Here is a 21,975-nt window from a genome sequence, read left to right as displayed (position 1 = left end):
TTTCTTTGTTTTGTAACAGGTTATGCAAAATAAGCTTTCTCATCTGCATTTGATTTTTTAGATGTCCTTATTTTTACATAATGTATCGGTTTCACTCTAACACGTTATAATTATAGTAATTATGATATTTTTCTTTTTCTACTACATAACACTAAAATGTTTTTTTACATGTGTAGTCATGTTCCTTTTAAATTCGGCTAAGTTTGTGCGCATCATTGGCAAAAGGGTAGCAACAACGTGGTTTGTTTGAAGAATAGGCAAGAAAGGCGATGAAATTATTGGAAAATGAGAAAAAGGTTATGAAAATTTTGGAATAAAGACATAGAAAATTAATACGGAGCGAGTAAAAGGTTAAATAATTCACCTTATTTTTTTTTTAATTTTAATTTAAAATATTTAATAAGCACATTCATTGTTTTTGCATGAAATAAATCTAATTAAAAGGATTAATTGAAATTTTTGCAATGTTTTTACACTCATTTTAAGTTTTAAAAATTTAATATAAATTATAATTTGTTTTCTAATTTTATGTTATCAGTTTTGTGTTATAAAAATATTTTAATAATACAATTTTTTGGCATTACCCGGTTTGGTGATAAATGGATATTGTGAGTCAGTCAAAATATTAAATTAAACGGTTGTGGACTTGCGGTTGATGACCGGTTTGTAAACAATAATAAAAAATTGCAATTTTTCCTTTCTATTAAATTTAATAGTTATTAAAAATTTATTGAATTAAAATTCGGTGTAGTAATGAAAATTCATTTTAGATTACTGAATTTTTTTAAAAATAATTAATAAAACTAAAACAATTGAATATCATTAAGCTTAAAATGATCGTCAAATGTTTTTAAAGAGTTCGCGTTTTCTAAATATCGTTGATTTTTCGAACTTTTGAATTGAATAATTTAATTTTAATAAACTATAGATCTAAATATTTTTTCGAATCTAGTTAAGAATTGCTTTTGAATTATTGGAAGTTTTGTGTACTTATAATTTTTTTTATTGATCTATGAAACAATTGAATATAGTAAAACGATCCTCAAATGTTTTTAAAAATTTGAGTTATTTCTAAAAAAAAACCCCTTTGAATTTTCGATTTAAGAATAAACCACAAAAGTATAGAATTGGTTTAATTAAAAATTATATTCGTTACTTAAACAATGTATCTTTAATTATAAACAATGAAACCTCTTACATTATAATATTATTTAAATTTAAGTAATAATATTTTTATCAAATAATGACGTAATTATATTTATACACCAGTAAATAAGTATCAGATTTATAGAAAAGATGCTATCAAGTTTAAAATTACGATAAAATTGTTGTATTTGATTATTCCAAACTCGTAAATTCAAATTTTCAGGATAAATGAAAGAAAATATGTATTTCACTGCAATGAATGAAAAGGGTTCTAAAAGATTTTTTTTTTTTTAATTATATTAGTTCATTAAAATTTTTGCAACTGCCTAGGGACGGCAAATCCAGACCTACAGGAAGTATGTTGAAACCTTCATACATGTTATTTGTACGCAAAGAGGTCTTAAGAGGGTCAGGCATAAACTTTTTGGGTTCGTAAATTTTGAACTATCGATCCAGGAAGCGATTCCGATAGAGAAGCTGGGAGCTTTTTGTGTTAACTATGACCTCGATTCTCTTATAATTGCATCTTTCACCAGAAATCATTTCAACTCGTAAGTGACGAGTTTTTCTCGTGGAGAATCCGCGGACACAGAAGGCCTTTAAGTTTAGGACAAGACGTGCTGAAGACCCTCATTACGGGTTCTCTTAAAAATCTCGCCCGTGCAAACCAGTTTCCAAAACTTGATCGGTGAATATAAATGTGAAAAGAAGGTTTTATTTCTTCGTAAGTAAGCTCAAAAAATTCACATTTATCTCGAAAGATGGATTTTATCATTATCTACTAGTGTTTTGACACCCCATTTTAAATGAAATTCTTAAGTTCGAAAAATATATAATAAGTTCTGAGAAAAGTTAAATTATGTCTCAAAAAAATTCATATAATGACCATAATAGTTCTAAACCTAGAAAATTTGCTAATTTTATAGTTTCATTTAATCGGACTATAATTATTATTAAAACGAATAATAGAAATAATATTTGAATTTTCAAATAATATTTTTCAGTTAGCATTTTCAATTGACATTGTAAATTTCAATTTTGATAATTTGATTTAAAAATTTGGTTATTACAAAAATTCGTAAGTGGATTATTTTTTTGTTTAAATTATTGTATTATTTTTTTTAATTTAGAAATTTGTTAACAATAATGGCGACAAAAGAATTAAAATCACCTACGGAGATGCCGTTAATAAGTCCAGTGGAGGAAAATCATAAATCACCAAAAATTGTATCACCGCCAGAGGAGAAAGTTCGCATGAAAAAAGAATTAGGTTTATTGGAAGGTGTTGCAATTATTTTAGGAATTATTTTGGGATCAGGTTAGTAGTACTTATATTAATTTATCAATCCTTCCTTAATTTTTAAGTCTGTTCGAAAAAATAATGATATAACATTCAAACCCTTCTCTGTAAGCGAATCTTTTTATGGCATTGTGGTTCCTAAACGGATGGAGCGACTTCACTGCGATATTTTATTTGAGGGTTTGTTGTATTATTCAGACACAATTTTAACTTATATTGTAACCGAGCCAGGGAAAAAAATTTTTAAGTTGGAAAAAAGACAAAAAAGTTTATGTTTTTATTTTTAGTTCGAAATTTTAATGCAAAATGGGATTAGAAGTTTGAGTGGAAAATTTTAAAAAGAAAATTAGACGAGCTAATTTGCATTAAGTGAATTATAAAAATCATATTATTATAATATTACATAAGTTCTATTTATTTGGTACATTTTGTAATAAAATTTTGCATAAAAATTCATTAATTAATATTTGTATTATAAATTATTCAAAGAAATATTAATATTGAATTTGTAATTTAATAGATATATTTATTTTATTGATGATAAAATATAAAATGTCTCATAGTTTGTTTATAATTCATAGGCGTCAACATTAATTAATTCATTTGGGTAACTGTTAGTAAAATCAATTTTTTGTTTGTTTGATTTAATGTGGGTAGCTTACTACGGCTATCTACCAAGAGTCCAGCCTGTTAAATTTAAACATTTCAGTTTACTCTTAATTTAATGTCGTTTCAGAGTTATGCCATCTTTCATATAACCATAATTCGATCGTATCAAGAATATATTACGTTTTCAAAATATCCAAATACCCGAGGAGTTTTCAAGGATGGTTTGAAATTTTAGGCACTAAAACGGTAACCAAAGATTTAATCGAAACCATCTCTTGCTTGGAAAAATTTAATTTTTTCAAGTAAGAGACATTTAAAAAAATTCATGATAGAGAGCGCCTATGTATGCAATAAAGCAAAAGTGTTAAATAATTATCAAGGTTTTTTATCAGTTTTATTAAAACTTTTGTTTTCTTTTTTGTAAACATTCACCCGTATTTTTAAAAAAAGATTCGGTACCGACATACCCATTTAATTATTCGTTTTAGAATCTGCATACTTTATTCATAGACCTGGAGATCCAGAGTTAATTATTGAAAGGACAATGATGACTGCAGCGTTGGTGGTCGTGGCGTATTTGAAAGCCGATTAAAAGTATTTGTTACAGGCGTTATTTTATTTGTTTCAGGCTATTTTTTTTAAATTTAAGATTTTCCTTCTATTATTCACAAAAATCATATCTTACATTCTCGGCGGTTTCAAATATAGTTGACATACCGCCTCGAAGGCATATTTGCGACGGTATGGCGGCTATTTAGTTCTGCCAGAAAATATGGCATGATAATTTTCGTAAATGACTAGGAAAATGATTAGTTTAAAAAAATCTTAATTAATCTTCATTCGGTTATGCTCCGAGGACCAATGCTGTGACCATCAGTTTCCTTTTAAGAATTTCGTAAATCGATATACTACCGGGGCGCCCAACTTTAACAATGGCTTGAAATATTTTGTCAGCGTTTTAAAGTCTATATATCATTCAAATTTGCAAATATTTTGATTTGGAAATTTACATTTATCGACAATGAATCATAATAATTATATATCAAAATGTTTATTTAAAATAATTTTTTGTAATCGATTAATTATAAACACTACGCAAAAATTGTTTAATTTATTAAAATAAATAAATAATTATTAAATACATTATTATTTTAAGGCCTGAAGATCAGTTTTTTCTAAGTAACTTCTTTTCTAAGCCTCTTAATTTCTTTCTTTTCGTTGCTATACGGAATCCTAAAAAGTACACAAGACTAGTATCTAAACAAATTTTGATATGATATAACAAAGTATTAAACCCGTATTATGCCGTTATTTTATTTTAAAAATAAATTAAATTTAATTAAAAACATTAATTGATATTAATTGCTTACAATTATATTAATTATAAACATTTCTTAGCTTAGCTATTCCTTACTTGTTCAAAAAACCATTTATAATTCATATTGCGTTCAAGGATAAATTTACTATTTCATTGTCCATTTTAATCCAGAAAAATAATTATAATCTGTTCACACGAGCGTCATTTGAACACACGTTATAGCTCTATTTAAGGCTATAACGTACGTTTAAATCGATGCTAAAAAACTTAAATAGATAAAGATTATAAAATCACGTTCTCTTTTGAAAAATTTGGTATTATAATTCCTTGCCTAATGAAATTGTCGACAAAACTTCCCAGACTCCGGAAAGTTTTGGTTTTTCATACTACCCTTATTTAATTATTTATTTTCTAGGTAGCCGTTAAATCGCTGGTTCCTTGACTTTGTTTTAAATAGTATTTATAGCCACTTTTGGTCTAATAATTCATTCTAAAGTAGTTAAAATTTAAATTGAAACGCCTTCCCAAACATTTTATCATATTATGGGAAAACAGACTAACAGACGAGTTTCCGAACGACCAAAAACGGTTGAAATTTAACATTTTATGAATTTTCATGAATCTACGCTTATATTTATGTAACGTTACAAGCGCTATACATTTTATTTGACGCAAAAGACAAAAATTTTTCTTTTCGGATCCTTAACTTCCCTGGTCATGCTGTATCACATTTTCTGCAATCTTCCTGTACATATAAGATCACAATTTTATATGTACACTGCTCCCTATTTTCTGAATAGTGCCTAATTTCTAAACAAAATGTTGAGATCTATGCTCGTTATTACAGTTTTTCAAACATTTAAGAGTTCTAAATTTGTAATTTTTTTTACAGGTATATTTATATCACCAAAAGGTGTAATCAAAGAAGTTGGATCTGTTGGTTTATCAATTGTAATATGGGTATTATGTGGTTTATTGAGTATGGTTGGAGCATTATGTTATGCCGAATTAGGCACATCAATACCAAAATCTGGTGGTGATTATGCTTATATATATGAAGCATTTGGTCCATTACCAGCATTCTTATATTTATGGGATGCGAATCTAATATTTGTGTAAGTATTTTTTTTTTTTTTTTTATTTACTATTTTTCATAAAATACGTAAGCAACAAGGAGAAGAATTTTTCTTCCCCTTTCTCCGACGATAAAAATGAAAAAAAATAAGGGCCATAAAAAAAGCTAAAACGAAACGGAAACATGAAGAAATAATTTCTATCTTTGTAAAATAAATTTTTTATATTTTTAGACCTACAACTAATGCCATTATGGGCCTTACATTTGCAAGTTATGTGATACAACCTTTTTTCCCAAATTGTACAGTGCCATCAATGGGTGTTAATTTATTAGCAGCTGCAACAATAAGTAAGAATTATTTTTATTATTACCTATGACTCTTCCTGATAACAATACAGTTTAATTTTTATTTTATATAATTTACAAAACTTAAGGAGTACAGGGCTTTATACAACCTAGAAGTGGGTTAATTTTTATACCATGCATATATGAAATATACATAGTATATTAAGTTTAGTCCCAAGTTTGTAACGCTTAAAAATAATGATGCTAGGAAAAAAATTTTGTCATAGCTCTGTTCATAAAATCACCTAATTAGTCCATTTCCGGTTGTCCGTCCGTCCGTCTGTGGACACGATAACTCAAAAACGAAAAAAGATATTGAGCTGAAATTTTTACAGCGTACTCAGGACGTAAAAAGTGAGGTTAAGTTCGTAAATGAGCATCATAGGTCAATTGGGTCTTGGGTCCGTAGGACCCATCTTGTAAACCGTTAGAGATAGAACAAAAGTTTAAATGTAAAAAATGTTCCTTATAAAAAAATAAAAAACTTTTGTTTGAAACATTTTTTTGTAAACATCACTGTTTACCCACGAGGGCGTTAATTAGGTGCAAATTTTATAGTATGTATTAATATAGGAATGTCAGTTGTGTGTGTATCTATTTAAAAGTGAATATCTTTTGTTATTTACGTGACGTCAAAAAAACAAACGATTGCGCATCAACACTGTCTATACATTTTTGTATGTGTTATGTGATAAAGAAATCAACACTGACTATGCATGGTATTTCAACAATTAACTCAGTCAATTGTTTCTTTTCACTTGTCTGTATTGTCTTATGCCCGAACAATGATATCTCAAGGATTACAATTAATATAAGGATTCCTACATTTAAGAGGTAATAGCAAGGGAGTCCACGTTGCTAAATGTGTAGTAACTCAAGCGTTATTGAGACCTATCTACCATCTCATAATAGATGTGGAATCATTTTTGGGCTTGCATATTTTCAGCGGAAGTGACCATTCATTTTTCAGGATATGAGCTACTTTCAGTACTTATAAATCAGTCTTTTTAAGGACGCTAAAATGTAGGAAATTAAAAAAATTACTCTTTATTATTATTAAGATGGGTCAGTTTTTAATAAGGTCAGCTCTTGGATCCAGATAGATTTCAGATTAATGATTTTTCTAATATTGATTATTATTGAGTTTTGTTCGTTAAAAAAAACTTAATAATTCAAAGATGAATTATTTGCCTGTTCTAAAATTGTTATTTATTTATTTTCAGCAATTTTATCTTTCATAAATAGCGTTGACGTAAAATCAACAACAAAATTACAAAATGTTTTCATGTTTTGTAAAATCGCTGCATTATCGATAATTATAATTGCCGGTATCGTTTATATGGGTTTAGGTAATACATCACATTTTGAGAATTCATTTGAGGGATCTGTTACATCACCTGGTAAAATTGCCAAATCATTTTATTCGGGTATATTTTCATATTCTGGATGGTAAGTTCATAAGAATGGTTGGAATTTAAAGAAAGTCATGCTAAATATTTGAATTATTTTCAGGAACTATTTAAATTTCATGACTGAAGAATTAAAAAATCCTTACAAGTATGTATATAAATTTAATTTATGAATTGTCACTTATTTAGCAAATCGGGAATACACAACCAAGTCGTTCATTCAGTATAATCCGCCTCTTTTGAACGCAGGATTGCTTCTTGGCAAATAAACTGTATTGAGGCAATGACGTAGCACATTCACAGTTTCTTTAAAGTAACTCTTCATGACGGATGCCTTCTTCAGGTACAAATTATATGAATAGAGGTTTCCCCATTTCCAAATTGTAAAGATGGTAGTTAAATTGATAATGTCCGGTGCTAAAATCTGTAGTTAATCTTATCTGAGCATTTTTGACTGATTTACGCTGGTGGAAAAAGTATTTGAAGAGAGAATAAGTCTTAATAAGTCTTAGAAACTCTGAATAACTCTGATTTTCTCAACGTTTTTGGACTGTTTAATTCAGACTTATCCAGATTACTGCAGTAAAGAAAAACTGAAAACGTTCAAAATCATAGATTTCTAAGTAAAATATTATAAATTCTTGTTCATTTCTATTTCAGAAATCTTCCTCGTGCCATATTTATATCATTACCATTAGTAACATTTATTTACGTATTAGCGAATGTAGCATATTTAGCTGTACTAACACCAGATGCAATGATTGCATCTACTGCCATTGCTGTGACATTCGGTGATCAAATATTAGGTGTAATGTCATGGATTGTACCCGTAATGGTTGCCATTTCAGCTTTGGGTGGTTTAAGTGTACATATTATGACTTCGTCACGTATGTTATTTGTGGGTGCTAGAAATGGTCATTTTCCTGCAATGTTATCGCATATAAATATTAATCATTATACACCAACACCATCTTTGGTGTTTTTGGTAAGTTATTCGAATTTTTATGTACAGTAGACCCGTGGTAATTCGCGCCCATGTCTAATCCAACGCTCCTTGTAATCCGAATGGTTGAAATTTTAGATCATATATTGTAAACTAGATAGGCTCAACGTGTACCAAGTATGCAACAATACAACATTCAAACAACTGACAGAGAAACACATTACCAGAGCATGGTATTCAATGCGCATGATCGTATTGACGGAAGTCAGCTGCTTCAATAGTTACTGTTTGTTTAGTTAATTCTGTTCTAAAAAATGGTTTGATATTGTTTTATTTGCAAGGAATATTTTAAAGTAGAGATGTATCACAGGTTAATAAAGTTTAATTATTAAATAATATTTATTAAATGGCAATTATTATATTGTAAATACGCGCCAGGATATTATATTATATACTAAGACATGCGCATTAATAATCATACTCTCGCATTTATTATCCTTCTCAATCTTCTTTGAGAAGTGGTTTTCACTCTGTTGCCAAATCCAGTTAGTATATTTTCAAAGGTTGAAAATCTTACCACTTTGATATGTAATTTGTCGAATTACAAGGTGTTCTTTTTCAAAAAGCGTAGCCGGACTACAGGGGTCTCTGGCGGAACTGGTCCGATAAATTTGATAACTCGACACCGTTTTACAAAACGTTTGTCGGATTACCACAGGTTCACAGTATTTCTAAATTCTTGATCGTGACAACCGAATAAACTTTTCTTTTGTATTATTTTTCAGAATATTTTATCATTACTGATGTTATGTACCAGTGATATTTACGTTTTAATTACATATTGTACAATTGTGGAATCAACATTTATCACATTATCAGTATCAGCTGTATTATGGCTACGGTATAAACAGCCAAATTTAGCTAGACCAATCAAAGTAAGTGTTATCTAAGGGAGGAGAGGGTCAAACTTTGTACATTATGTTAGGCCATAAAATCAATAAAAACAAGAAACTCTTTTTTCGAGTAAGAGAACATTTTATTATGTCAAAATATGATATTGAATCACTATTTTTTAATAAGTTATTTCTACGAGATACAGAAAAAGAATAAAACTCTGAGCGCATCAACCTCCACACAGCGATGTATATTGAGCGTAGGCTAACTTCATTCATCGCTGTTGTTGCAGTCAAAATTGCTAGAACGCGAAGCATTTTTTAAATATCGAAATTGGCAATTTGTTTTCGCTAAAATTGAACTTCGTCTCATCATGCAAACTTGAAAAGTCAAGTTCAAAAAGTTGAATGCAAGAGTCTTCGTCAAAATTGTTCATTTTGTTGAGAAAAGGTTAAGCAAAATTTGTTAAAATATTGCGATGATTCAACTCGACACAACTCGGATAATAAGTATCCTGAATCAAGTGCACAAGCACTTCACCTTCATTGACAATTCTCTTTTTTACTAGTTAACCATTCCTAGTGAAATATTTTGTCGATTGTTTTGAACATATTCTTTGTGTAATCGGGTTTTTCTAAGTAAACAAGATTTTAAAGCTTGTAAAATTGATTAGTTTTCTTTTGTTTACAGGTTCATATTGGAATACCAATATTTTTTGTACTAGTCTGTATTTTATTAATCGTTGTGCCTTGTTACGTAGCCCCATATGAAGTGGGTATGGGAGTATTAATTACATTAACTGGTGTACCAGCCTATTATGCAGGAGTAGCCTGGAAAAATAAACCAAAATGGTTTACGAATATTGTTGGTAAGTAAAAAAAAAAACTTAATTTTTCACGCATAATATTATTTCCGGCTAAAAGATATAAAGTAAGCACACTTCCTTTCATTTTTTTTAAATTTTAGATTCAATGACAGCTTTAAGCCAAAAACTTTTTTTGTCAGCAAAAGAAGAAGATGAAGACGTTGGCAATAACAGCAAATAAAAAAAAAGGAAGACAAAGAATGTTTTTAATTTTATTTTTGAAATTAAATAACCAAATATTGTATGCCCTCTATGAGGATGCTTTTTGAAACTACTAAATTATTTATATATTTTCAAAGATTTTAACTACTGGACTTTTGTTTCAACAAAGTGAGAAAAATGTAACTCAACGCGCGATCGCTGTCAATTTTTATCTTTCAGTAACGGTACAATAAAAAAAAAAAAAACAAAAAAAAACGGAGAAATATTGATATTGCAGAGTTCAGTATTTAAAATCTTTGTATTTTTTATTATTGAAAACATGTGAATCTCATGCGGTTGTTACCAACAAATTTTTATGAAAATTTTACTAAATCTCGTTCTTATTTTTTGTTTGTTTTTTAAAGTATTTTGAAAAAAAAAATCATGTCTTTACGATTAATTTTTTTTTTTTTTTTGTGAATGTCGATATAGTTTTCTAGGGTTTGTCAGAAATGTAATATAAGGAGATTTTGGAACTGTTAATTTAAGTACTTGTACACTGGTGATACGGAATAAAGAGGATTTTCAACTTACACAGGTAACTCGCTCTACTTAGATTGCTCTAGCTTTATTTGGTATACCGAAGAAAGAAATTTCTATATCTGATTGAAACGTAAAAGAACGGATTAAATCAAGTCGGATTACAAAAGTTTAAATTATTTTTTATAAAGATTGTTCTAAAATTAACATAAGATTTAAATTTGTATTCAAGTGTTGACAATGATAAAACTATCCCCGGACAAAATTTCTTATTGACAATTGGCCCTTGTATTCACTCTAAAAGTGTGTGCTCTGATCCATGGATTGTAAATACCTCTTATGTGTTCGAGTTAACACGGGTCTACGGGTTTTTTAGCCTTTTTCATTCACGATATTAACACAAGCGACCTAGCTTAAAGTTTTATAAATGCAAAGCTACGAGAAAAACATCGCATTTTTTTACTATTAGGCGAAATTTTAAAATAATAAGGATTTGGCAGCTATAGATCGCAATTTTCGTACAAATTATGGCCCAAATCGTGAGGTTTAGAAGTGTTAAATTTTTTACTTGACGTTTTGATCTGAAGCTTATGTTAACAGTCCCGGCAGCTCAGCAGTCTTTGCAGTCTTATTTGCAGCTTTTAATTAAAAACCTGGGTTTTTTCTATATTACTTCTTGCGTTAATTTTGGAACATTAGACAAAAAAATTGAATTAAATCGAATTAAAATGTTATGAAAACAAAATTCATTTTCGGTTGTTTAAGGCGTGAACAAAAAAAAAAAAAATTCGCAAATAATATTCCAGCTCTAAGGTGTACAGGTACCTTTAGAAATCACATCACATATTAAAATAAAACTTGGATGTACCAAAGATTATAAAAACTTAATAAAAAAACCTAGTCAGTTTTGACGCCCTGGTGAATCCTATAATTTCTTGCATTTTTCTACAATGAAATATTTTCTTCTATAAAAAGTTAATGATTATTGCAACACCTGGTAGCCATATTTTTTAAAGTTAATGATTTGAGGCTGTTTGCGAATAAAAAAAAAGTGCCTCAACATTTATTGCTTCTCATTATGAAGAATTAGAAATCTCGATGTAATTAAAAAACGTATTTTTGTTGTTGTTGAACTATTACGTAATAATTTTCAGTATTTATGAATTAATTTTATCTTCGTATTTAAAAAAATATTTAAATTATTACCCCCCCCCCCCTCTATGGAAAATGGATCTCAATTAAGTTTTTATTTCAAATACGTTGTAGTTAACTTCCTGATAAAAACTCAAATGGAACAGGACTTCTTTTAGTCTTACAGCGACATTAACTTAATTACTGTTCATATGAATGGGTTCTCGGTCGATTTTTCTGAATATATAATGTTTTTGTTTCCTGAGTAATTTCGTAAAGCTCGTTGCTTGACTATAGATATTTTAATGCCAAGAAAGACTCCATCTATCTACTGATAGAAAAAAGAACTATAAAGGGTGTCTTTTTTAAGTTGACATATGCTTGCGAGAAATTTTCAATACTTGATCTCGATTTGTAAAACAGGTAGATTATAGAATCTAAATGGGGTAATAATTTTTGTAAGATGTATTCTAGAAATTAACAATTTGTGTTACGTTTATACTACAATACACAGTATTTATTTGAAAAATGATAAGAATTAGCTTTCTTTTTTTAAAAATATGTTAACAATTTTTAAAAATAAATTATATTTAAAATTTTTATTTTGTTTTTTGTTTTTTTATATTAATAAAATTAATTTTATTTTAATATTTCAGATTAACTTCCAAATAATAAATGTTTTCAGCATTGTATCACAGAATGTCACGGATATTAATTGCTTATCTATCTATATTTCGATATACTATAGCAATTTCGGTCGATACCTCAAAGGGTGGGTGGCATCGAAGTGTAGAGACCTAGAAGGCACAAGTTGATCGACTTATGATTTTCGCATCCTGGTGCCCACTATGGTTACGATGGTACCGTTTATTGAACTGGCTGGCTGATGCTTAGGTTATTCATAGATAACAGAAATAGATAGTCCGAGGGTGAAAGCTATTTTAATGATGAATATTAAATGTTTCTATTATACGATCGGTAGCGTGCTATTGGTTCGCCATCCTATTTCTAGGAAATATCTCTAGAATCGCTCCAAAAAAATTTATATTAGTTTAGGCTATATTTTAGCTATTTGGGTCAAATTTACCTTATACTTTAAGCACCAAGTTCCGAAACAAAATTTTTCTTGTTATTTTCTCGATTTTTTCTTCTTAAGAAAATTGTAAAAATTCGAGAAAATTTGTTTGTATTCAATTTTGTTAAAAATTATTTTCTATTTCTGTATAAACAATTCAATAATGATAAAAAAAATTCAATTACTGAGATTACATGACGTATGTATTGTTATGTAATTGTTAAAAAATTAATTTTTAATTGAGCGTGATTAAAATAATAAACTGTAAACATTTTTTTTTTTATAAATACGACTAATTTTTTGTTTTTGGATTTGATAAAAATTAGCCAGCTACAAATAAAAATTTGGCGATATGGTAATAACGTGACTATAGATTTAACAATTTTATCCTGATATTATCACAAGAAAATTAGTATTTCTTACAACATATTTAAATTAAAAAGAAAATACTATGCAAATTACAGCATATTCTGGAAAAAAATATTTTTATTAATTTTTCAGTTTTTCTTTATTTTTCGGAATATGCTTTAACTTAAAAATGCAAACAATTGAATTCCTGATCGGGTAGGTAATAGACAACAAAAGGATAAATCATAAATTCCCACCACAAGTGGGGGTGGGAAGCTCATATTGGTGGGTCTAGTGGTCGATCAGTACCGGAGTAACCAATTAACCACGTTGTAACAATAATAAATGCAACGGGTCCCGCGCACTTAGACTCTACATCAATGTAAAAATATTCAAGTTTCTGATTAGGACGTCTATACCCGATAAAGTGATTGCTTAATTATGTCAATAAATTAAGATAAATATTTTTATAAAAATAATTTTTAACGAATTGAACTGAAAAATATTATTTAAAAATCCCAAAACAAAATAAATGCTTATTATATATATCATAAATGCGAAAGTGATTTTGTTTGTTAGTTTGTTACGTTGTCACGCTAAAAGTATTGAATAGATTTGAATGAAACTTTATAATAATATAGCTCATATATCAGAATGAAACGTAGGCTAAATTTATATATATTTACTGGCAGTTACCCGCCCGATTCATCCAAAAATTTCTATTTAAAAAGCAAAGCTAATTTCCCAGCGAAGTGCGCGGGTATCATGCTAGTAATTCAAATATTTGTTTATATTTTTATTGATATTTTTAGTCATACTTCGTATAGTTGGTATTATAAATAATTTTATTTTTTTTGTCTATATTTATCAATATTTGACCTTTTTTCTAAGAATATAAATGTATGCCAGGCGAAGTTTAAAACAGGAGTGTGCTAAAATTAATTAGCGAATTTTTGCTTCCAACATTTTTGCATATTTTCTGTTGAGTGAAAATGATTATGCTTTGGATGCCCAAAATCGGTAACCTTAGAGTTGAAAAGACCCTGGAGCAAAAAATCATTCGTTTTCTCAATTTCTCGAATTATAGTAAGAAAATAGACTTTCAAATTTTTTAAATTATTTCGAAAAAAATTTTTAAATTCCTTACCTTGTCCCGGTTGCTTTATTGTAGTTTTGGCCTGTAGTTTCGTCCTGGTCCGGGTTCATGTTCCTTATACAAAATGTTTGCGTACCTCAGCATCCGATAGATACACCCTGTGTATGGATGCAAAAATATCCTCTGTAATCTGTATAATTATTTCATAGTAGCGTGACTTGTTATCATTTTAATAACTATTATAAACGTGACATATTTAAAGATACCCTCTAGGGATCGTGTGTTCTATTTCACTTTTAATAATGTCCCGTGGATAAAGATACGAATTCGTATATTTAAATTCAATTCGTAAAAGATACGCTATGACATGTAACTCTCAATTTACGTACCTTTAAGATATTACTTCTTAAAAATACGGTATATAACGTTATTAAAAATGTACTTTAAAAGAAATAGATATCGCTGTATGATACGAATTCGTATCTTTATCCACGTTTAATAATTACTCAGCATACAAATAATGATTATATTATTATCATATCAATCAATCTATACATATTTTGCAATATACCTTATTAATTTATTTCGAAGGAGATATTGGCGGCAAAACGAAAGGGGTTGGGGACTGTCGACAAATGTTCACCAATAATCCTGTACTTTTTTGAAAAAACGATCAAAAATTGAAGGAAATCGAACAAAAATTGTCCACGATGTCTCCCCTTTAGATTATGTCTTGTTGTCCCCTCCGTGGGTGGATTATGGGGAGGGAAGGTAATGAGGGAAGTTGCCAGGAGTCATTGAAACTCGTATACTCTTTTTTAACATTGCCAGTAATGGAAGCCTTTGCCTCTATCTTATACTCTTTGGTTTAATCGAAAACAAAACCACATTGACAATCAGTTTTCAGCCTATCTGTATTCTCATAAAATACCCTCATTTCAATACAAATATTAATCTTCTAAGAAAAAAAAGAATGATTCAAGGATTCTAGATACTACATCTTATCCTATTTTGTATTTGCATGACTGATAATTTAAAAAAACAAAAAATTTAAAAAAAAAACTTCTTTGTTATAACTGATAGGATTTAATATTTAGAGCAAGCAAATGATAATTATTGGAATTTCCTACTTATTTTTATAATTTTAAAAATAATTTCTATAAAAAGTATATTAATAAAAATATATCTACCATTATTTTTTAGTGCCGTAAAAAAATAAATTAACAATGGTTTCACCATTAATTGTTGTAATTGCAATTACATATTTTGCATACTGGATTTTGGAATTTTTATTGGCACGACCAAAAAATTTCCCTCCAGGTATTTTCAAATGCAAAAATTAATTAAAATTTTTTTAATTAAATTTTTCTAATAATTTTTTAGGACCGATTCGTATTCCAATATTTGGAAGTTATTTATATTTGCTGTTACGGGATGTTAAACATTTTTATGTCGAAACTCAACGATGGTGTGATAAATATAACTCAAAAGTTGTCGCGTTATTTATTGGATCGTATAATGCGGTTAGTGTAAATGATTTAGAAGGAATTCGACGAGTATTTCTGTGTAATGATTTTGATGGAAGACCATTTCCATATTCGGTACAACTTCGTTCATGGGCAAAACGTTTAGGTGTTTTTTTCACTGAAGGCCCATTTTGGCTTGAACAACGTCGTTTCACATTAAGATACATGCGAGATTTTGGTTTTGGACGGCGTATGGAACGTTTGGAGTATATTATTGAGGATGAAACAAAACTTATGATAAAATTAATTGAAGAAGGGACGAAGAATCCATATAATGCGGTAAATAAAAATAAATTATTTGAAAAATAATTTTTATTGAAGAAGGATTTTTTTTATTTTTAGGGTCTCGTGAAAGATGGTCGATTAATTTATTTACCCGAATTTTTTGCGGCTCCATTTATAAATTCATATTTGGCTGTATTAACTGGACATCCATTACCTGAAGAATCTCGACCAATTTTACGTAAAACAACTCAATCATCGATATTATTTCAACTTGCAGCCGACGCTACTGGAGGAATAATTTCAATTTTACCGTCGTTACGATATATCTTCCCAAAATTAAGTGGGTATCATGGTATTACCAAAGGACATGAAGCGTTAATGGACCTTATGAGGGTGAGTTTATTTTTTGAATTACATTTTTTACCAAAATATAATAAAAAATCATCTAAATCTCAAGACCTGCCATATGATGAGGGATCAATTTACCTATTATAATTTGACACACAAAATAGGGATCATTTAAGCGTATATAAAGGGGATCATTTTATCCATAACGAAATATTTGAATACCGTCATAAAAACTGACCTTAAAATTTATTATACGAAGCCAAGAATTTTAATTCACAAAAAAGTTTTACGTTGAAATATGTCTTACCATCGATCATAAGCAGTAATATTAATATTTTTAAATTAATAAATTTCCAGGACGTAATCAAACAACGTAAAAATCGCGGATTTACAGAAACCGAAGGATTTATTGATTTTTATTTGAATGAAATGAAAGCCAGAAAAGAAGTTGGCGGTTACACAACTTTCTCCGACGATCAATTATTATTAATCGTTGCGGATCTTTTGATGCCAGCATCATCGGCAGTACAATCTCAGCTTGGAATGCTAGTGGAACGATTAATACATAATCCAGAAATTCAAGATAAAATTTATAATGAAATAAAAACAGTGGTTGGAAGTGGACGACTTCCTACGTTGGACGATCGACCAAAGTATATATAGTTATCTTCATTTTAAATAGGTTTTTTTTTTAATTAAAAGGTTTTTTCAATTTTAGCTTACCATATTGCGAAGCTACGTTACGAGAAAGTTTACGAATCGATACATTAGCCACATTGGGTGTACCCCATTCAACATTGGTTGATACGACCTTACACGGCTATAATATTCCAAAAGTATGTATATACTAAGTCATAACTTAGACCACCCTGTATATTCCGAGTATAATTTATAATTTTGAATTTTTATAGGACACAATAGTTATAACAAACTTATGGCAAATGCATCACGATGAAAAAGTATGGGGTGATCCAGAAACATTCCGACCAGAACGATTTGTAACTGAAGATGGTAAAGGTTTAGCAAAAGATCAAAGTTTACCATTTGGTTTGGGACGACGTGTTTGTGCCGGTGAAACATTTGCACGTAATACAATGTTTTTAATTTATACAGGTCTATTACAAAATTATAAATTGACTGTGCCTGAAGGATATCCGTTGCCCGATTTAAATGATCGATTGAATGGTTTAGTTATCAGTCCGAAAGATTTTTGGGTGAAATGTATACCTAGGAAATAAATTTATAGAATTAATTATATGTTCAAAATTAAGTATTATATTTTTGTAAATTAATAAAACTTATTTAATTTTTCGAATATTTATTTATTTTTTATACTTTCACAAATAAAGAACACTTCAAATCTTGAATTAGAAGCAGAGGGAGGATTTGGGGACCCAATTTGTAATTAAAACAATACAGAAAATACAGAAACCCGTTCGGTTGTATTAGCACTTTATTTTGATCGTTGATGTGATATAGTCTCAAATTATTTTTTATCCCGAAATTTGTTTCCTCTTATTTATGACCGCTTTCATCTTAATTTCTTGCAAGCACCTAATTAGCACTTAATTACCACGCTTAGTTTATACCTGACCAAGCATTCGTCCTAGTTTAAGAGAGACCTGATTTTTAGATTCGTTGTTTTGCAACCGAGGCTTTTTTTTATCGAGGCTTTCGTTTATTAACTAGGAAATTTTCACGATCCTGACCGTTTAGCACTTAATAAGCACCTAATTGTGTTTCCTTAACATTCTATTTCAAATTATTTTCATTGCGTTGTGGTGTAAATTACAGATCACATAATTTCTGACCTATTTGGAACCTAAAAAGTACCTATAATTTTGGCATTTTAAAAATGCGATTTTCGTACTTTGTGTGGCTGGCGTAACAAAGCTGAAAAGTTTATGAATTTGATCTAATTGCTTCGCGTGTATTTTTTATAACTCCTTTTTTTAAATTTTTTTTGTAATAGCTCAGAGGTCATATTTAATGAGGTATTTATATAATGACGATATGATCAAAGTGCTGGAAAAAAATACTTTATATTATATAAAGTACTTGAAGTTGTCCAGCGAAGCAGGAAAAGGCGAATGAGCGCATTCAGAGGAGTTGTCAACTGTTCCTCCCTGGACTTGAACTGCTTTGCCTAAAGTATTTTTGTATTAATTTTTGAAAATAACAGTTTCATTCAACAGGTAAGACGGGCAAGAAAACTTCATCGAGAAATATAACCCACCTAGTTACCTTAATTTCTTACTGTCATAGTACTCGGAAAATTATGGAGTTTGATATCTTTGGCCAAAATAACACTGATAATAACATTATAGGTAATAATAATTGCAATTTAAATAAAAGGTCGAATATGATTTGGATAAATATTCAAATTCAGAAAAAAAAATGAAAGTCATTAAACTAATTTACAAATTGATAAAATAATTAAAAAAAGGATCGATCAAATATATAACTTTCAATACAAAGTAATAGTTTTTAAAATTACATATTTTATTATTAATTGCTCTAAATATATTAAAAACAATATTATTATAATAATTAATATTAATTACTTGTATAATTGTTACAAAAAAGGTCATTTATAATAAAAATATTACGATAAATATTGACCTTTGTGAAAATAATCTTTGTAAATACAAATCGTAATAAAAGAGTTCAAATTTCATCCCGCAAACAATATTATAATAATTTGTTATTGTGATAATTATTGAAATATATTACGGGGAAAAATGTCATTAATTATTTTTATTTTATTGATTATTCTTATATTTTTAATTATATATTTACTTATTAAAAATGCATATACAAGACCAGAAAATTTTCCACCAGGTAAGTTATATTATTATAAGCATGTGAAAATGTGTTTTTAAAGTGGTTGATGCAATAAAAGGACTAACTTTTAGAGATATTATTCTTTAGAGATATTAGTGTTCTAAGATAATTTTTTTAGCGGGAGGGGGCTTTTTATTTTATTTTATTTTTTTTTAATATTTTGATAATGATAAAATGAGAAATGCACCGAAATTCTTGACATAATGGAACGATAAATAACTTTGACTAAATTTAATAAATTATTTTCTCTAGCATTGTGAATCGACTATATATATGTAGGGGAACATAGGGTAATGGGAGCGGCCACAAAATGGACTTCTCTAATGCTCGTAATGGTGTAAATGACTTTCGGGTATATTTGTGTATGTTTGATAAAGCTGGATAAGAGCTTTATGGCTATCATTCCTCCATCCCAAAAGGATTTTTTATTCTTCGTACCTAAAAATGTTTTGTCCTATTTCCCGAAATGAAAGGTAATCAGAGCCGACGACACAGTTAAGAATTTTTTTTATTTACGCCAAAGGTTACTTAGATTAAAGATTTTTTAAGATAAATCCTTCTATGCCTAAAGAACATTTGTGTTTAAAAAAAAACTTGGACTCTTGTTTGATATTCAAAAATCTTTATTCATTGGGATAAGGAAGTTTTCTAAAATTTATCATAATTTTCAGGACCTCCAAGATTACCCATATGGGGTAGCTATTGGATACTATTAGCACTAAATTATAAATTTCCACATTTGGCATTAAGAGAATTGGGCAAACGTTATAAAACAAATGTATTAGGATTCTATTTAGGACAAACACCCGCTGTTATAACGTTAAATTACGAAACAACGCATGAAATGTTAACGCGGTCAGAATTTACAAATCGTCAAGTAAATTTTGTAATAAAAAAGCGTGCATTTGGTCAAGAGAATTTAGGTATATTTTTCTCATATGGTGATTTTTGGAAAGAACAACGGCGTTATTCATTACGAACAATGCGTGATTTTGGATTGGGTCGAAGGTCACCAAATTTGGAAAATGTTGTAGCTGATGAAGTTAAAAAATTAATGACGATGATATGTAACGGGCCCAGCAATGAAATTGAAAAGGTAAGAAAGTTTTTTTCATATTTTCAATCCCGAATAAAATTTAATATGATTTTAGACTGTCTGCAAAGAAAAATTTCATATTTTACTGCCACATGGATTATTTTCCGGATTTTTTAATGCTTTTTGGTATGTTTTAACCGGAGACACGTATTCAGATCCATATAAAAGCCATAAAGTATTTCAAAATGCATTGAAATTTCAAAGATCCGGAGAACCTTTAGGTGGAGCTTTAGTGTATACTCCGTGGTTGAGATATATATGGCCAAATAAATCTGGCCATGTTCCAACATTTGAAAGTCATTTTGAGTTAGTTGATTTTTTCAAGGTAAATTAAAGACTTGACTTTTAAAATTGTTAGCCCGTATTTTGTTTGCTAAGACTAATAATTATTTTTATTTGATATTGTCAGGACTATATTAAAGAAATTAAGGACAATTTGAGTGAGGATCACAGTACTGGTTATATACATGAGTATTTATTAGAATTGAAAAAACAAAATCCCGAAACATATTCAACATTTTCAGAAGATCAACTTCTATTAACATTAGTCGATCACTTAATTCCATCAATTGTTGCAAATACTACAGTTCTAGCGTTTACATTTCTACGAATTTTACATAATCCTCACGTACAAACAAAAATTCAACAGGAAATTGATACTGTAGTAGGATCAGGACGTTATCCAACATTGGACGACCGATCAAAGTAAGTTTACGAATAAAAAGCTTAAGCTTACCCTCATCCGTCAGAAACTTCAGTGAGGCATTGATTTAGCCCAAATATGGCATATCTAATGTCAATCTTGCTGTGAGTAAGGCATTCAAACCAGACCAACGTTTGGGAACTAACGCAGTTGCGAAATCCTCCCTAATTTGGCAGCAGTTTGGAAGACAAACTATTTGGGGATAGCCCAAACCTAGTACGAAGCTGAATTTCCATATAGTTTGTTAACATTCTATTTGTATGTTCTAGAATGATTTATACTGAAGCTACAATCAAAGAAGGTTTACGAATGGATGCTTTAAATCCTTTAGGAATCCCTAGAGAATGTAATCAGGATACGTTTTTCCAAGGATACTTCATCCCAAAAGTAAGTCTTCAACCCAAAAGTAAGTAGTTATAAATAGAATTCGTATAATTATTCGAAATGCCTTGCAGGGGACATTTATGGTACCAGGAAATCACAGTTCAAATATGGATACTAAATTATGGGGTGATCCAGAAAATTTTCGACCCGAACGTTTTATCGATGCAAATGGACATTTAGTGAAAAAAGATTATGCATTATTATTTGGAGCTGGTAAACGGGTTTGTGTAGGCGAAACATTTTCACGGCAAAATATGTTCTTATTTTTGTCAATGTTAATGCAAAATTTTCAATTTACGGTACCGGATGGTGAATCATTGCCGGAAACAACTTATCAGAATTATATTAATGGTATTAATGTTGCACCGAAGGAGTTCTGGATTTATGCTAAGCCACGTTTTTAAAAAAAAAAATTCTTATGTGATATAATTTTAAAAATAATATTTGTTTTGCGAAATATACTTAAGGTAGTATGGCAGTACCGAAGTCGTACAACTCTTGTCAAATCAGCAATAATTTTTTTAAAACTATTGTATCATTTTTCCCATAATATGTGTTCATAATTTAAGAAATTAAAAAAAATAATTAATTTATATGAATTAATTTGACTAGTA

The 21,975-nt window shown here is 29.1% G+C and overlaps 3 protein-coding genes across 5 annotated transcripts; all 3 read left to right on the top strand.

The window, feature by feature from the left end:
• The first annotated feature begins 202 nt into the window (after positions 1–202).
• LOC123290972 (Y+L amino acid transporter 2) lies at positions 203–10,094 on the top strand. Its single transcript, XM_044871378.1, has 10 exons — positions 203–350; positions 2,277–2,464; positions 5,266–5,488; positions 5,681–5,796; positions 7,017–7,242; positions 7,306–7,350; positions 7,863–8,187; positions 8,931–9,080; positions 9,730–9,907; positions 10,006–10,094. The coding sequence occupies exons 2-10, from the start codon at positions 2,293–2,295 to the stop codon at positions 10,083–10,085; spliced, it is 1,515 nt and encodes a 504-aa protein (XP_044727313.1). The 5' UTR covers positions 203–350; positions 2,277–2,292; the 3' UTR covers positions 10,086–10,094.
• Positions 10,095–15,439: 5,345 nt separating this feature from the next.
• LOC123290969 (probable cytochrome P450 304a1) lies at positions 15,440–17,609 on the top strand. 2 transcript variants are annotated; one of them, XM_044871376.1, is made up of 6 exons: positions 15,440–15,555; positions 15,619–16,040; positions 16,104–16,379; positions 16,692–16,970; positions 17,105–17,170; positions 17,246–17,609. In XM_044871376.1, the coding sequence occupies exons 1-6, from the start codon at positions 15,462–15,464 to the stop codon at positions 17,570–17,572; spliced, it is 1,464 nt and encodes a 487-aa protein (XP_044727311.1). In that variant the 5' UTR covers positions 15,440–15,461; the 3' UTR covers positions 17,573–17,609. The 2 variants fall into 2 exon arrangements, with proteins under 2 accessions (XP_044727311.1, XP_044727310.1); XM_044871375.1 differs by having other exon boundaries at positions 16,692–16,987; positions 17,053–17,170; positions 17,246–17,606.
• A 1,438-nt stretch (positions 17,610–19,047) lies between these two features.
• On the top strand, positions 19,048–21,864 carry LOC123290967 (probable cytochrome P450 304a1). Of its 2 annotated transcripts, none has more exons than XM_044871372.1 (6): positions 19,048–19,175; positions 19,850–20,274; positions 20,330–20,599; positions 20,684–20,979; positions 21,247–21,364; positions 21,433–21,864. In XM_044871372.1, exons 1-6 carry the CDS (start codon positions 19,076–19,078, stop codon positions 21,763–21,765), a joined length of 1,542 nt encoding a protein of 513 aa, XP_044727307.1. In that variant the 5' UTR covers positions 19,048–19,075; the 3' UTR covers positions 21,766–21,864. The 2 variants fall into 2 exon arrangements, with proteins under 2 accessions (XP_044727307.1, XP_044727308.1); XM_044871373.1 differs by lacking the exon at positions 19,048–19,175 and adding an exon at positions 19,485–19,651.
• The last annotated feature ends 111 nt before the right edge of the window (positions 21,865–21,975 follow it).

The sequence above is a fragment of the Chrysoperla carnea genome, chromosome 1 (genome assembly GCF_905475395.1).
Source record: "Chrysoperla carnea chromosome 1, inChrCarn1.1, whole genome shotgun sequence".
NCBI classification, from domain to species: domain Eukaryota; kingdom Metazoa; phylum Arthropoda; class Insecta; order Neuroptera; family Chrysopidae; genus Chrysoperla; species Chrysoperla carnea.
The sequence above is the reverse complement of the archived record's forward strand: the minus strand, read 5'-3'. Positions and strand labels throughout refer to the sequence as shown.

Bases quoted from the DNA above. Each gene is read 5' to 3' on its own strand.
- LOC123290972 (XM_044871378.1), top strand. From the start codon at position 2,293: ATGGCGACAAAAGAATTAAAATCACCTACGGAGATGCCGTTAATAAGT. The intron at 7,243-7,305 runs GTAAGTTCATAA...AATTATTTTCAG, and splicing joins ATATTTTCATATTCTGGATG to GAACTATTTAAATTTCATGA. The intron at 7,351-7,862 runs GTATGTATATAA...TTTCTATTTCAG, and splicing joins GAATTAAAAAATCCTTACAA to AAATCTTCCTCGTGCCATAT.
- LOC123290969 (XM_044871375.1), top strand. From the start codon at position 15,462: ATGGTTTCACCATTAATTGTTGTAATTGCAATTACATATTTTGCATAC. The intron at 16,988-17,052 runs GTATATATAGTT...TTTCAATTTTAG, and splicing joins ACGTTGGACGATCGACCAAA to CTTACCATATTGCGAAGCTA. The intron at 17,171-17,245 runs GTATGTATATAC...GAATTTTTATAG, and splicing joins ACGGCTATAATATTCCAAAA to GACACAATAGTTATAACAAA.
- LOC123290967 (XM_044871372.1), top strand. From the start codon at position 19,076: ATGTCATTAATTATTTTTATTTTATTGATTATTCTTATATTTTTAATT. The intron at 19,176-19,849 runs GTAAGTTATATT...CATAATTTTCAG, and splicing joins ACCAGAAAATTTTCCACCAG to GACCTCCAAGATTACCCATA. The intron at 20,275-20,329 runs GTAAGAAAGTTT...ATATGATTTTAG, and splicing joins CCAGCAATGAAATTGAAAAG to ACTGTCTGCAAAGAAAAATT.